The sequence below is a fragment of the Zophobas morio genome, unplaced genomic scaffold (genome assembly GCF_036711695.1).
Source record: "Zophobas morio isolate AGI-343-1 ecotype UQ-CSIRO unplaced genomic scaffold, CSIRO_AGI_Zmor_V1 ptg000014l, whole genome shotgun sequence".
Taxonomy (NCBI): domain Eukaryota; kingdom Metazoa; phylum Arthropoda; class Insecta; order Coleoptera; family Tenebrionidae; genus Zophobas; species Zophobas morio.
In genome coordinates this window covers 22701524-22713945 of record NW_026972119.1, presented here as the reverse complement: position 1 = coordinate 22713945, position 12422 = coordinate 22701524, and the positions used below count along the sequence as shown (strand labels likewise).

The 12422-nt window shown below is 30.2% G+C and overlaps 1 protein-coding gene across 3 annotated transcripts in view; it reads left to right on the top strand.

Moving 5' to 3' along the window:
* Positions 1-12422, top strand: part of LOC135128651 (monocarboxylate transporter 3) — a 126385-nt gene that overhangs the window by 11209 nt on the left and 102754 nt on the right. The window contains exon 1 of one of the 3 annotated variants that reach the window (XM_064055619.1): positions 4758-5047. The exons of the other annotated variants lie outside the window; for them this stretch is intronic. Within the exon in view, the coding sequence (XP_063911689.1) occupies positions 4988-5047 (60 nt within the window). The 5' untranslated portion in view covers positions 4758-4987. Of the gene's footprint in view, positions 1-4757; positions 5048-12422 lie in introns of those variants that run through there. 3 annotated transcript variants of the gene reach the window in all.

The window sequence follows — 12422 nt, the reverse complement described above, 5'->3', positions numbered from 1 at the left end:
GGCAAATAACATACTTTCTAAGAAAAGAGTGGGCGGGTGGGGGGGAGGTTACTACCTGATAAGATAAGACTGAATTTGACAAATGCTATCCTCTCTGAGAAAATAGAGGGCGGGTGGGCGGGGCTAGTACTTCAAGCGTAAGACTGAACAATATTAAAAGTGGTTAATAGAATGAAGTAGGTGGGCGGGGCTAGTGCTTGCTAATAAGACTGTTGAAAAAAGTTAATCTTACTTAACTTAAATAGTACAAAAAAAGTTACAGTTGCCGCTTTTTATTATTATTTTTTTTATATAACCTAGGTTCTATTAGTTCCCACTCTCACTTTACAGAAGCATATATCATTAACCCCACCCACCCACCCCACCTCTATTTAACTGATTAATTTATCTGATTAGAATGAAAAGTGCATATTATACTGAAGAGAAATAAAATTAGTGATTAGAATGTGAAAAGGCCGGGTGGGCGGGGCTAGCATTTGCTAAGATAGGACTGATTTTGGCAAATTACATACTTTCCAAGAAAATAATGGGCGGGTGGGCGGGGTTAGTACTTGCTAAGATAAGACTGATGTTGGCAAATGACTCCTCCTGAAAAAATACAGGGTGGGTGGGCGGGGCTAGTTCTTCAAAGATAAGACTAAACAATATTATGAGTGGTTACTAGACTGAAGTAGGTGGGCGGGGCTACTGCTTGCTCATAAGACTGTACGAAAAATTTAATCTTATTTAACTTAAATTCTACAAAAAAGTTACAATTGCTGCTTTTTAATTGTTTTTTTTTTTATATAACCTAGGTTCCATTAGTTTCCACTTTCATTCTACAGAAGAATATATAATTAACCCCGCCCACCCACCTCATCTCTATTTCACTGAATACTTATATCTGCGCAGTATGAAAAGTGCATATTATACTGATAAGAAATAAAATTAGTCGTTAGAATGTGAAGGGGGAGGGTGGGCGGGGTTAGTACTTGCTAAGATAAGACTAATTTTGGCAAATGACAAACTCTAAGAAAACAGAGGGCGGGTGGGGGGGGGGCTAATATTTGATAAGATTAGACTGAATTTGGCAAACGAACCCTTCTCAGAAAATACAGGGCGGGTGGGCGGGGCTAGTACTTCAAACATAAGACTGTAGAAAAAATGTAATCTTACTTAACTTAAATACTACAAAAAAAAGTTACAATTGCTGCTTTTAAATTTTTTTTATTTTAATATAACCTAGGTTCAATTAGTTCCTACTCTCATTCTACAGAAGAATATATAATTAACCCCGCCCACCCACCCCATCTCTATTTCACTGAATACTTATATCTGCTCAGAATGAAAAGTGCATATTATACTGAAAAGAAATAAAATTAGTTGTTAGAATGTGAAGAGGGAGGGTGGGCGGGGTTAGTACTTGCTAAGATAAGACTGATTTTGGCAAATGACAGACTCTAAGAAAACAGAGGGCGGGTGGGGGGGGGGCTAATACTTGATAAGATTAGACTGAATTTGGCAAATGACCCCGTCTGAGAAAATACAGGGCGGGTGGGCGGGGCTAGTACGTCAAACATAAGACTGTAGAAAAAAGTTAATCTTACTTAACTTAAATACTACAAAAAAGTTACCAATTGCTGGTTTTTATTATTATTTTTTTTAATATAACCTAGGTTCAATTAGTTCCCACTCTCATTCTACAGAAGAATATATAATTAACCCCGCCCACCCACCCCAACTCTATTTCACTGAATACTTATATCTGCTCAGAATGAAAAGTGCATATTATACTGAAAAGAAATAAAATTAGTTGTTAGAATGTGAAGAGGGAGGGTGGGCGGGGTTAGTACTTGTTAAGATAAGACTGATTTTGGCAAATGACAGACTCTCTAAGAAAACAGAGGGCGGGTGGGGCGGGGGGCTAGTACTTGATAAAATAAGACTGAATTTGGCAAATGACCCCTTCTGAGAAAATACAGGGCGGGTGGGCGGCACTAGTACTTCAAACATAAGACTGTAGAAAAAAGTTAATCTTACTTAACTTAAATAGTACAAAAAAAGTTACAATTGCCGCTTATTATTATTTTTTTTATATAACCTAGGTTCCATTAGTTCCCACTCTCATTCTATAGAAAAATATATAATGAACCCCGCCCACCCACCCCATCTCTATTTCACCGAATACTTTTATCTGCTCAGAATGAAAAGTTCATCTTATTTCCAATGCAAAATGATTTAATGATTCATCTCCAGTTTCATGAACGCTAATTTTTCAGTTCTACTATTAATTCGTTTTTCGACTTTGTGCTTTAGCAAGAGTTAATTGTTTAATGTTATCTTTTCTTTTTATTCCAATCAAGAAAAATTTGGAATGAGTTTTTCTGTTTCTCTATGAGTAGTTTTTGTTCTTTTGATTTCTGTTGAAATAAATTCATACTTCTTTTTCTGTTTTGTTATATCTCAATTTTCCGTGTTCTTACTTTCCCTTGTTTCTTGTTTTTGACTATATTTTCCAAATTTGCTTCATGTTGCTTTGTCCTCTTTTCATCTTCTTATGTTTTCTTGGTTTGTGTGTTGGACTAAAAGTTCCAACAGTTGTTTCAGATTTATTTGTTTTACCAACTTTTAACTTTGTCATCAGATTTTGTTTTGTTTCTCTGTATTCACTTTTTGCTAAATTTCTTCCTCTATAAATTCTTCCAAAGGCAATTTTTTCGTCTGAATTCTGTTATTTTTTCATTCCATGTACTTTTCTGATTTGTTTTTTTTTCTTTCTCAACTTCTGTCATTCTCTTATTTTCTATATTCATTTACAATTTTATTTCCAATGCAAAATAGTTTGATGATTCTTCTTCAGTTTAATTAACTGCAGTTCTCGACTTCTACGATTAATTCGTTCCTCAACTTTCTGTTCTTTTATAACTAAGTTGTTTCTCAATCTTTTGTGTTCTTTTTTCTTATTTCTCTCTAAATTTAATTCATGTTGTTTGCTTTTTTTCTCTTTTTTTTTTCTTGTTTTAATTTCTTTCATTCTCTTACTTCCTATATTAATTTTCAATTGAATTTCCGACGAAAAATGGTTTTACTTCTTCAAGGAAAATTTGGAAAACGTTTTCCTATTTCTTTATGGGTACTTTTTGTCTTTTTTTTGTTTCTCAATTTTTCGTGTTCTTCCTTTTTCTAATTTCCTTCATGTTATTTAGCCTTTTTTCCATCTTCTTATGTTATATATGTGAAGAGGGTATGTATGTTATTTCAGATTTCTTTGTAAAATGGTTTGATAATGCTGATTCTCCTTCAAGAAAAATTTGGAAATAGTTTATCTATTTCTCTAAGGGTACTTTTTGTCTTTTTGATTTCTGTTGATATAGATTTATAATTCCCTTTTCGTTTTCTTCCTTTTTCTTTGTTCTCTTCAAATTTGCTTCATGTTTTGTTGCATTTTTTCATCTTTTTACGTTATCTTAGTTTCTGCATGTTGTATGTTATTTCAGATTTCTTTGTTTTACCCACTTTTAATTTTATCATCAGAGGTTGTTTTGTTCCTCTGTACGCATTTTCTGATAAATTCCTTCCTCTATAAATTCTTTTCAAAGCTAGTTTTTTGACTGAATTCTACTGTTTTTTGTTCCATGTAGTCTTCTCATTTTTTGTTTGTCTTAACTTCTTCCACTCTTATTTTCTGTATTAATTTTCAATTTAACTTCCGAGGCAAAATGGTTTGGTAAAGATTCTTCTTCAAGGAAAATTTGGAAACAGTTTTTTTATTTCTTTATGAGTAGTTTTTGTCTTTTTGATATCTTTTGATATAGTTTTAGAATTCCTTTTCTGTTTCGTTGTTTCTCAATTTTTCGTGTTCTTGTTTTCCTTTTTTTCCATCTTCTTACGCTTTCTTTGTTTTACCCATCCGTATTTTTTCAATTTTTGTTTTTTCTTCTGAATTGTATTGTTTTTCGATTTGTGCATTTCCTTAATTCCGTTAATGTCATAGTTAATTAGTTCTTCTAAGTTGACAGTTCTTAATAATACACCTTTTAAATTTTCTTTCGTTAACATCATAGCTGTTTTATTTACTCTTTGGAATATTTTTTTGTTTAGCTCTTCTATCGATCTTCTTTTCCGTACTGGTGTTCCAATAGAATTTAAGTTTTTCCAAATGACGTCATCAAATTTTTAGACGGGACGAATCAGTTTTAATATTTAATCTATTATGTCTATGATCTCTTATCTATTTATCATTTTGAGAAGTTAGAATCCTTATCAAAGGAAGAAAGATTTAGTGATTTCGTAATTTGCATAAACAGTTTATTATCTTCAGGATAATTAAAAATAATAGGAGACTTTCATATTTTCGAAGTAATCGACTCGGAATACTACCAAACCACGGCAATCTAAAAATAAAATCCCTGTCGTGTTTCCGTGACAAATCAAAAATTACGGCGACAAACCAATAACAATAACCGCACGCTTTATCTCCGAACTTATGTCACCTAATTAATTTTCCGCCATAATTCCCCGATTACAAATCACCACCACCAATAAAACGCAAGCACCACTCTGTAGCCCCTTCACTCCACTTTTATCGCATCTCCACTTAGGGTGAATTCCCCTAAACGGGTCGCACCCGTCACTCGACTCGCACCCCTCGCCTGAAGACGCACCACCGATAGCGAAACCCGTCCGCTCGTTCCGCGTAGGCTCGCGATTGCCCACGACTTGATCGAAATGGGCGCGTTTCGGCCGCCATCGCCGGTGACGTTATAATTATATCTAGTGAATTTATATTTACTACAAAGTCGGGCGCTTTCACAGCAGTCGGAAGCCTCACCATAGCGCGAACCACGTGGACTGCGGCCGACATGGGAGCATCCGAGGGCGGAAGGGGCGCTGGGAGCCCTTCGCCCGCCTAGAACGCGTGTGAGTGAGTGCTCTTCGGTGGCGTGCTCTACGTCCTAGTGAGAAAGAGAAGAAACGCCCGTGCGTCGCGCGGTCTTTTCAAACCGCGATGTCTTCGTCGGACCTGGCCAAGACGGCCCGACAGCCCAGGAGCAGGAAGATCAGCAGGGTATGGACGGGGTTAGGCTTGGGGTGCTAGGGGTCGCGGAATGACGACCTTGCGGAAAGGGTACTGGTGGCGGTGCGGAATCCGGCTAAAAATAACCGCGGCTGTATTTTATTTTTTGGAATTTACATTCACTAGGTATTGTCACTTTCAAGCCCACGTTACGCAAAATTTCCATTAGGTGAAAATATCCGAAACGCCCACTCGGAGATGGAGTTGTGTTTCAAAAAAATGGGTGGAAAACACAGTTGCTCATTCATAATAAAAGTGTGATTTTTTTACACCAATTAAAACAATAATAACAACAATAAATCAATCTGTAATTTTATTTGAAGTGAATAATTAAAAACAAATTATTACAACTTTGATTAAGTGTTAAACGCGATGTATAACTATTTTGGTGATTTAGTGTGTCAACTTGTAAATATAAATTTTGAACTTTGACTTCCACGTTGTGTGCCACCATGTGATGAGTGCGTAAAAAAAAGAAAACTTAAATTCAAGCACACAAGTCAGGATTTTCTTTTTTATATTTAAAGAAATTGGTACCACGAGGTAATTTATTAATCAATTTTATAAAAGTTAAAAGTCTGAACTTATTAGATATGTTGGTAACATTTATTTTACATGTCACTTTCACATTGGCACACTTCTACATTATTATTTCGGCAAATACAATGAGTTTGCGTTTTAATTTAGAAAGACTCTTAAAAATTACACTAAACTGTTTTCGAAAATCCTTTTAAGGTTGCAATCGCCATTTTCAGAAGCTGGTATTTTAAATGGACTCATTGACCCGATTTCTTCAAAAGTTGTTGTGCATCACATCGTTTTCGTTCGAAATGTTGTCAATCAACTTCGATTATAAATTTTGATTTGTCAACAACTCGTCAGAGTTTTTTTTACATGTGAAAGAGATTTCAAGATGTCTAAAAATCAACCAACTATTGAAGTATTCTGGAAAAACGATTGGAATTTTGCATGAAATGCAGTGGAAAATAAACTTTGTAAATAGAAATCAACAAAATCTCTTCGGTTAATTTTCGAAAGTACTCGGAAAAACAATTTAGTTACGTCAACTCGAAATTTCGCGTAATAAATGCTATTTAAATTTAACAAATTAACGTACTCCTGTACTTGGTTTTGTTCATTTTTGTATGACGTTAAATATTGGTTCGACTGTACTTCAGAGGAGCGGAAAGTTCAGTGTGTATAACCTTAGATCAATTTTTTTCTAATTCAAGTACATAATTTGTAATTTTAAACAAACGCTATCCAGCTTTATAATGTTGAAAATGAGTAGATGCTAGATCATAATTTATAATATAATAATCCATAAGATTAACATCTTCAATCTTCTTGTAATTTTTAACAAATAATTGACGATTGTATTAGTCTCGAAATCTCCAAAATTACTGGACAGATTTCTCTGAATTTGTGGGTTAATTTTAAGATTGTCGTGTAGATCGTTTAACCCTAGTCAAACTTTGTTTCCTTATCCCCAACAACAAATTGATGACGTCACCTCAAAATTGTGATCAGTAAATCTTATTTAAATTTTTGATTTAATATTATTTTTTATCTTGGAAGTCTTCGAAAAAAATTAAATTGTGCAATAAAACTTTAGAACTTTAAAACTGTGGAACCAGTTGTTCTAAAAAATGTACTACATGCCTTGAAGTTACCATCAACCTGATAGATGGTTAAAATTTTGATAATTTTGATGTTACTTCAAAAAATTGCCCTTAAGTCTAATCCGAAATATTTTTTAAAAGTTTCAACATGAAGGGGTATACAAGGTTAATATACCGTGTGATTTGTAATCTAGTTACCCAAGAATTTATTGGCAGATTAAATTCGGTCAAAAGTGGTTATTAGTTTCCAATTATCGATTTCTCAATTTCTCGATTAATCGATATTTGATTTTTTGATTTTTCGATTTCTCGATTTTTCGATTTTTTTCACCTTTGTCAATTTCTTGATTTTTTAATGTTTCGATTTCACGATTTTTCAGTTTTTCAATTTTCCAACTTTCCGGTTTTTCAATTTTTCAATACATATTTCAATTTTGGAATTTTTCAATACACACTTCGATTAAAGTTTTTGATTTTTCGACTTTTCGATTCTTTGGTTTTTCGATTTCTCTCTCGATTTTCCAATTTTTTCCTTTTTCGAGCCCTCAATTTTCAATTTTTAAATTTAGATTCCTTGATTTTTCAAATTCTCGATTCTTCTGTTCTTTGATTTTTCAATTTTTCGACTTATCGGTTTTTACATTTTTCGATTTTTCAATTCTCCAATTTTTGGATTTTTTAGGTTTCAATTTTTCAGCTTTTCGATTTTTCATATTTAGGATTTTTCGATCCATTTTTTCTTCGTTTTCTCAATTTTTGGATTCTTCATTTTTTAGACTACTTAATTCTTTTTTTTTCAGTTTTTAAATTTTTCAATTTTTCGGTTTTTCAATTTTTCAGCTTTTCGATTTTTCACATTTAGGATTTTTCAGTTTTTCAATCCAATTTTTCTTCGATTTTTCAGTTTGTCGATATGTCAGTTTTGGGTCGTTTCAATTTTTGGGTTCTTCAATTTTTCGACTTCTAGATGTTTCGATTTCTCGATTCTTTACTTTTTCGATTTTTCAATTTTTAAATTTTAGATTTCGTGATTTTTTATTTTTTCGATGTTTTAATTATTCGATTTTTTGAAATTTTGGTTTTCGATTTTTCAGTTCTTCAGTTTCTTTTTTCGATTTCTCGATCTTTCGATTTTTTGACTTATCGGTTTTAGATTTTCCGATTTTTCAAATTTTCGATTAAATTTCTCTTCGATTCATCAATTTTTCGACTCCGATTTTTCGATTTTTGAATTTTAGATGTTTCGATTTTTTTCGTATTTTTCATTTCTTGACTTTTTAAATATTTTGATTTCTTGACTTTTCGGATTCGCAATTTTTCAGTTTTTCAATTCTCTAACTTTTCAATTTTTCAGGTCTTCGATTTCTCAATTTTTCAATGTTTCAGTTTTGGGATTTTTCAATTTTTCGATTAAATTTTTCTTCAATTTTTCGACTTTTCGATTTCTCGATTCTTTAATTTTTCGATTTCTCTACCGATTCTTTTCAATTCTTCAATTCGATATTTTTATTTTTCATCTTTTAAATTTCAGATTTTTGAAATTCTCATTTTTCAGTTCTTGGATTTTTCTGTTTTTCGATTTTTAAAGTTTCTAATTTTTCAAATTTTTTAATTTTTCGATACAATTTTTCTTCGATATTTTAATTTTTCGTTATTTCAGTTTTGGGTTTTTCAGTATTTCGTTCTTCAATATTTCGACTTTTCAATCGTTAGATTTTTCGATTTTTTTCTTCGATTTTTCAATTTTTCAATACATGTTTCGATTCTTCGATTTTTCGACTTTGATTTTTCCATCCTTTGCTTTTTCGATTTTCAATTTTTCGATATTTTAAAGTCTTGATTCCTCCATTTTTCAGTTTTTCAATATATAAATTTTTCAATTTTTAAAATTCTAGGACCCGATTTATAGAAAGCGACGTTAAAGTTAATTCGCGATTAACTTTTAACTGAGGTCCGTTGCGAGGCAACGCGCATATTTTAACCAATCACGGGCTCATATTCCACATTTTAATTCTCTGTTAAACTAATCGAGGATTAAATATTTAACTCGCTGTTCTATAAACCGGCCCTTAATATTTCTATTTCTCGATTTTTAGATTTTTCAGTTCTTCTATTTTTATATTTTTTAATTTTTCGAATTTTTGAATTTTATATATTCCAGTTTCGGTTTCTTGATCTATCGATCTTCCGATTTTAGATTTTTCAATTTTTCAATTTTTTTTGTCGGTTTTTAATTTCTTTGATTTTTTAGTTTTTCAATTTTTTGGAAATTTTGAATTTAAGATTTTCCAGTTTTTTTGTTTCGATTTCTCGATCTTTTGATTTTTCGACTTTCGGTTTTTCAGTTTTCTGATTTTTCAGTTTTTCGCTATTTCAATTCCCCGATTTTTCGATTTTTCAAGTTTTTGAGTAATCAATTTTTCGATTTTTCACTTTTTCGATGTTTCAAGTTTTAAATTTTCCAATTTTTCGATTCAATTTTTCTTCGATTTTTCAATTTTTCGATGTATCAATGTTGGGATTTTTCAATATTTCGATAATTTTTCGATTTTGATTTCTCATCTTTTACTTTTTCGATTTTTCAAATTTTAAATTTTAGATTTTTCGATTTTTCAGTTCTCCAATTTTTTGTTTCGATTTTTCGATCGATGTATCGGTTTCAGATTTTTCGGTTTTTTAATTTTCCATCAATTTTTCGACTTCGATTTTTCGATCCTTTACTTTTCGATTTTTAAATCTTTTGATATTTCGATTTCTCCATCTTTTGATTTTTCGACACATCGGTTTTACATTTTTCAATTTTTAAAATTCTTGATTTTGCGATTTTTCAAATTTTCGGTTTATAAATTTTTCCATTTTTCAGTTTTTCGATTTTTTAATTTCTCGGTATCGAGATTTCCATGTTTCGATTGTTTAATTTCTTGATTTTTCGATTTTGGACCATTTCGAATTCTCAGTTTTACGATTTTTCGACTTTTCGAGATTTTTCAATTTTTCAATTTTTAGATAATTCAGTTGTGGGATTTTTCAGTACATCTTTCGATTCTTCAATTTTTCAACTTTTCGATTTCTTCATTCTTTAATTTTTCGATTTCTCTCTCAATTCTTTTACATTTTCAATTTTCCAATTCTTTACTTTTTCGAGTCCTCAATTTTGAAATTTTCTATGTCTTGATTTTTCTCAATTTTTCGATTTTTCAATTTTTCGTTATTTTAACTTTTTAAATTTTTCTATTTTTTTAATTTTAAAATTTTTAAGATTTTCCAGTATTTTTGTTTCGATTTCTCGATCTTTCGATTTTTCGACTTCTCGGTTTAAAATTTTTCATTAAACAGTTTTTCGATTTTTGGATCCAATTTTGCTTCGATATTTCAGTTTTCAATCGTTCGATTGTTCGATTCTTTAATTTTTGACTTTTCAATGTTTCAATTTTAGATTTCACGATTTTCCAATTTTTCGATATTTTAATATTTTGATTCCACCATTTTTTTCGATCTTTAAGTTTTACGAATTTTCAATTCTCAAATTCTTCGATTTTTCAGGTTTTTGATTTTTTGGATTTTCGATTTTTCGACTATTTAAATTTTAGATTTTCCAGTTTTTTGTTTCGATTTCTCGATCTTTTGATTTTTCAACATTTGGTTTTTCAATTTTACAATTTTTCAATTTTTCGGTACTTCAGTTCCCCAATTTTTCGATTTTTCAGGTTTTTGATTTATCAATTTTTCGATTTTTCATTTCGATGTTTCAATTTTGGAATTTTCCAATTTTTCTTCGATTTTTCAAATTTTCGATGTACCATTTTTGGGATTTTTAATATTTCGATTTTTCAAATTTTAAATTTTTCGATTTTTCAGTTCTTCAGTTTGTTTCGATTTTTCGGTTTTTTAATTTTCCGATGTTTCAAATTTTCGATTATTTTTCGATTTCTCCATCTTACGATTTTTCGACTCATCGATTTTAAATTTTTCAATTTTTAAAATTTTTAATTTTGCGATTTTTCAAATTTTTGGTTTATGAGATTTCTATGTTTGGATTGTTCAATTTTTCGATTTTTCGATTTCTCTCTCAATTATTTTACTTTTTCAAATTTCCAATTCTTTACTTTTTCGAGTCCTCAATTTTCAATTTTGAAATTTTATATTTTTTAATTTTTCAATTTTTCGATTCTTCAATTCTTCGATATTTTCATTTTTTAACTTTTTAAATTTTAGAATTTTCAAATTCCCATTTTTCAGTTCTTTGATTTTTCTATTTTTCCAATTTGCGAATTTTTAAATGTTAGATTTTCCAGTATTTTTGTTTCGATTTGTCGATCTTTCGATTTTTCTAATTCTAGGTTTTAAATTTCTAAGTTTTTAAATTTTTCATTTTTTTGGTTTTCGATGTTTAGATCCAATTTTGCTTCCATATTTCAATTTTTCGTTATGTCAGTTTTGAAGTTTTCAATCGTTTGATTGTTCGATTCTTTAATTTTTGACTATTCAGCTTTTCAGTTATAGATTTCACGATTTTCCAATGATTCGATATTTTAATTTCTCAAGTTTTCAGTTTTTCAATTTTTTGGAAATTTTAAATTTCAGATTTTTCAGTTTTTTTGTTTCGATTTCTCGATCTTTGGATTTTTCTATGTTTCAGTTTTGGAATTTTCCAATTTTTCGATTCAATTTTTCTTGTTTTTCAATTTTTTCGGTTTATTTGGGATTTTTCAATAATTCGATTCTTCAATTTTTTGACTTTGATTTCTCCATCATTTAGTTTTTCGATTCTTCAATTTGTCCATATTTAAAATTTTCAATTTTTAAAATTTCAGACATTTCGATTTTTTGATTTTTCAGTTAGTCGATTTTTCTATTTTTTTAATTTTTCGAATGTTTGAATTTTAGATTGTCCAATTTTTTTGTTTCGGTTTCTCGATCTTTCGTTTTTTCGACTTATCGGTTTTAGAATTTTCGATCTTTAAGTTTTCCGAATTTTCAGTTCTCAAATTCTTCGATTTTTCAGGTTTTTGATTTTTTGGATTTTCGATTTTTTGACTATTTAAATTTTAGATTTTCCAGTTTTTTTGTTTCGATTTCTCGATCTTTTGATTTTTCAACATTCGGTTTTTCAATTTTACAATTTTTCAGTTTTTCGGTATTTCAATTCCCCAATTTTTCGATTTTTCAGGTTTTTGATTTATCAATTTTTCGATTTTTCATTTCGATGTTTCAATTTTGGAATTTTTCTTCGATTTTTCAAATTTTCGATTTACCAATTTTGCGATTGTTCAATTTATCGATTTTTCGATTTTGGACCATTTCGAATTCTCAATTTTACGATTTTTCGACTTTTCGACATTTTAATTTCACGATCTTTTGAGGTTCCAGTTTCTCAATGTTTCGAATTTTAAACTTTTGCTTCGATATTTCAATTTTTCGTTCTTTTCGACATTTTAATTTCACGATCTTTTGAGGTTCCAGTTTCTCAATGTTTCGAATTTTAAACTTTTGCTTCGATATTTCAATTTTTCGTTATGTCAGTTTTGAAGTTTTCAATCGTTTAATTGTTCGATTCTTTAATTTGTGACTATTCAGCTTTTCAATTTTAGATTTCACGATTTTCCAATGATTCGATATTTCAATTTCTCAATTTTTAAAATTTTCGATTTTTCAGTTTTTCAATTTTTTGGAAATCTTAAATTTCAGATTTTTCAGTTCTTTTGTTTCGATTTCTCGATCTTTGGATTTTTCTGTTTCAGTTT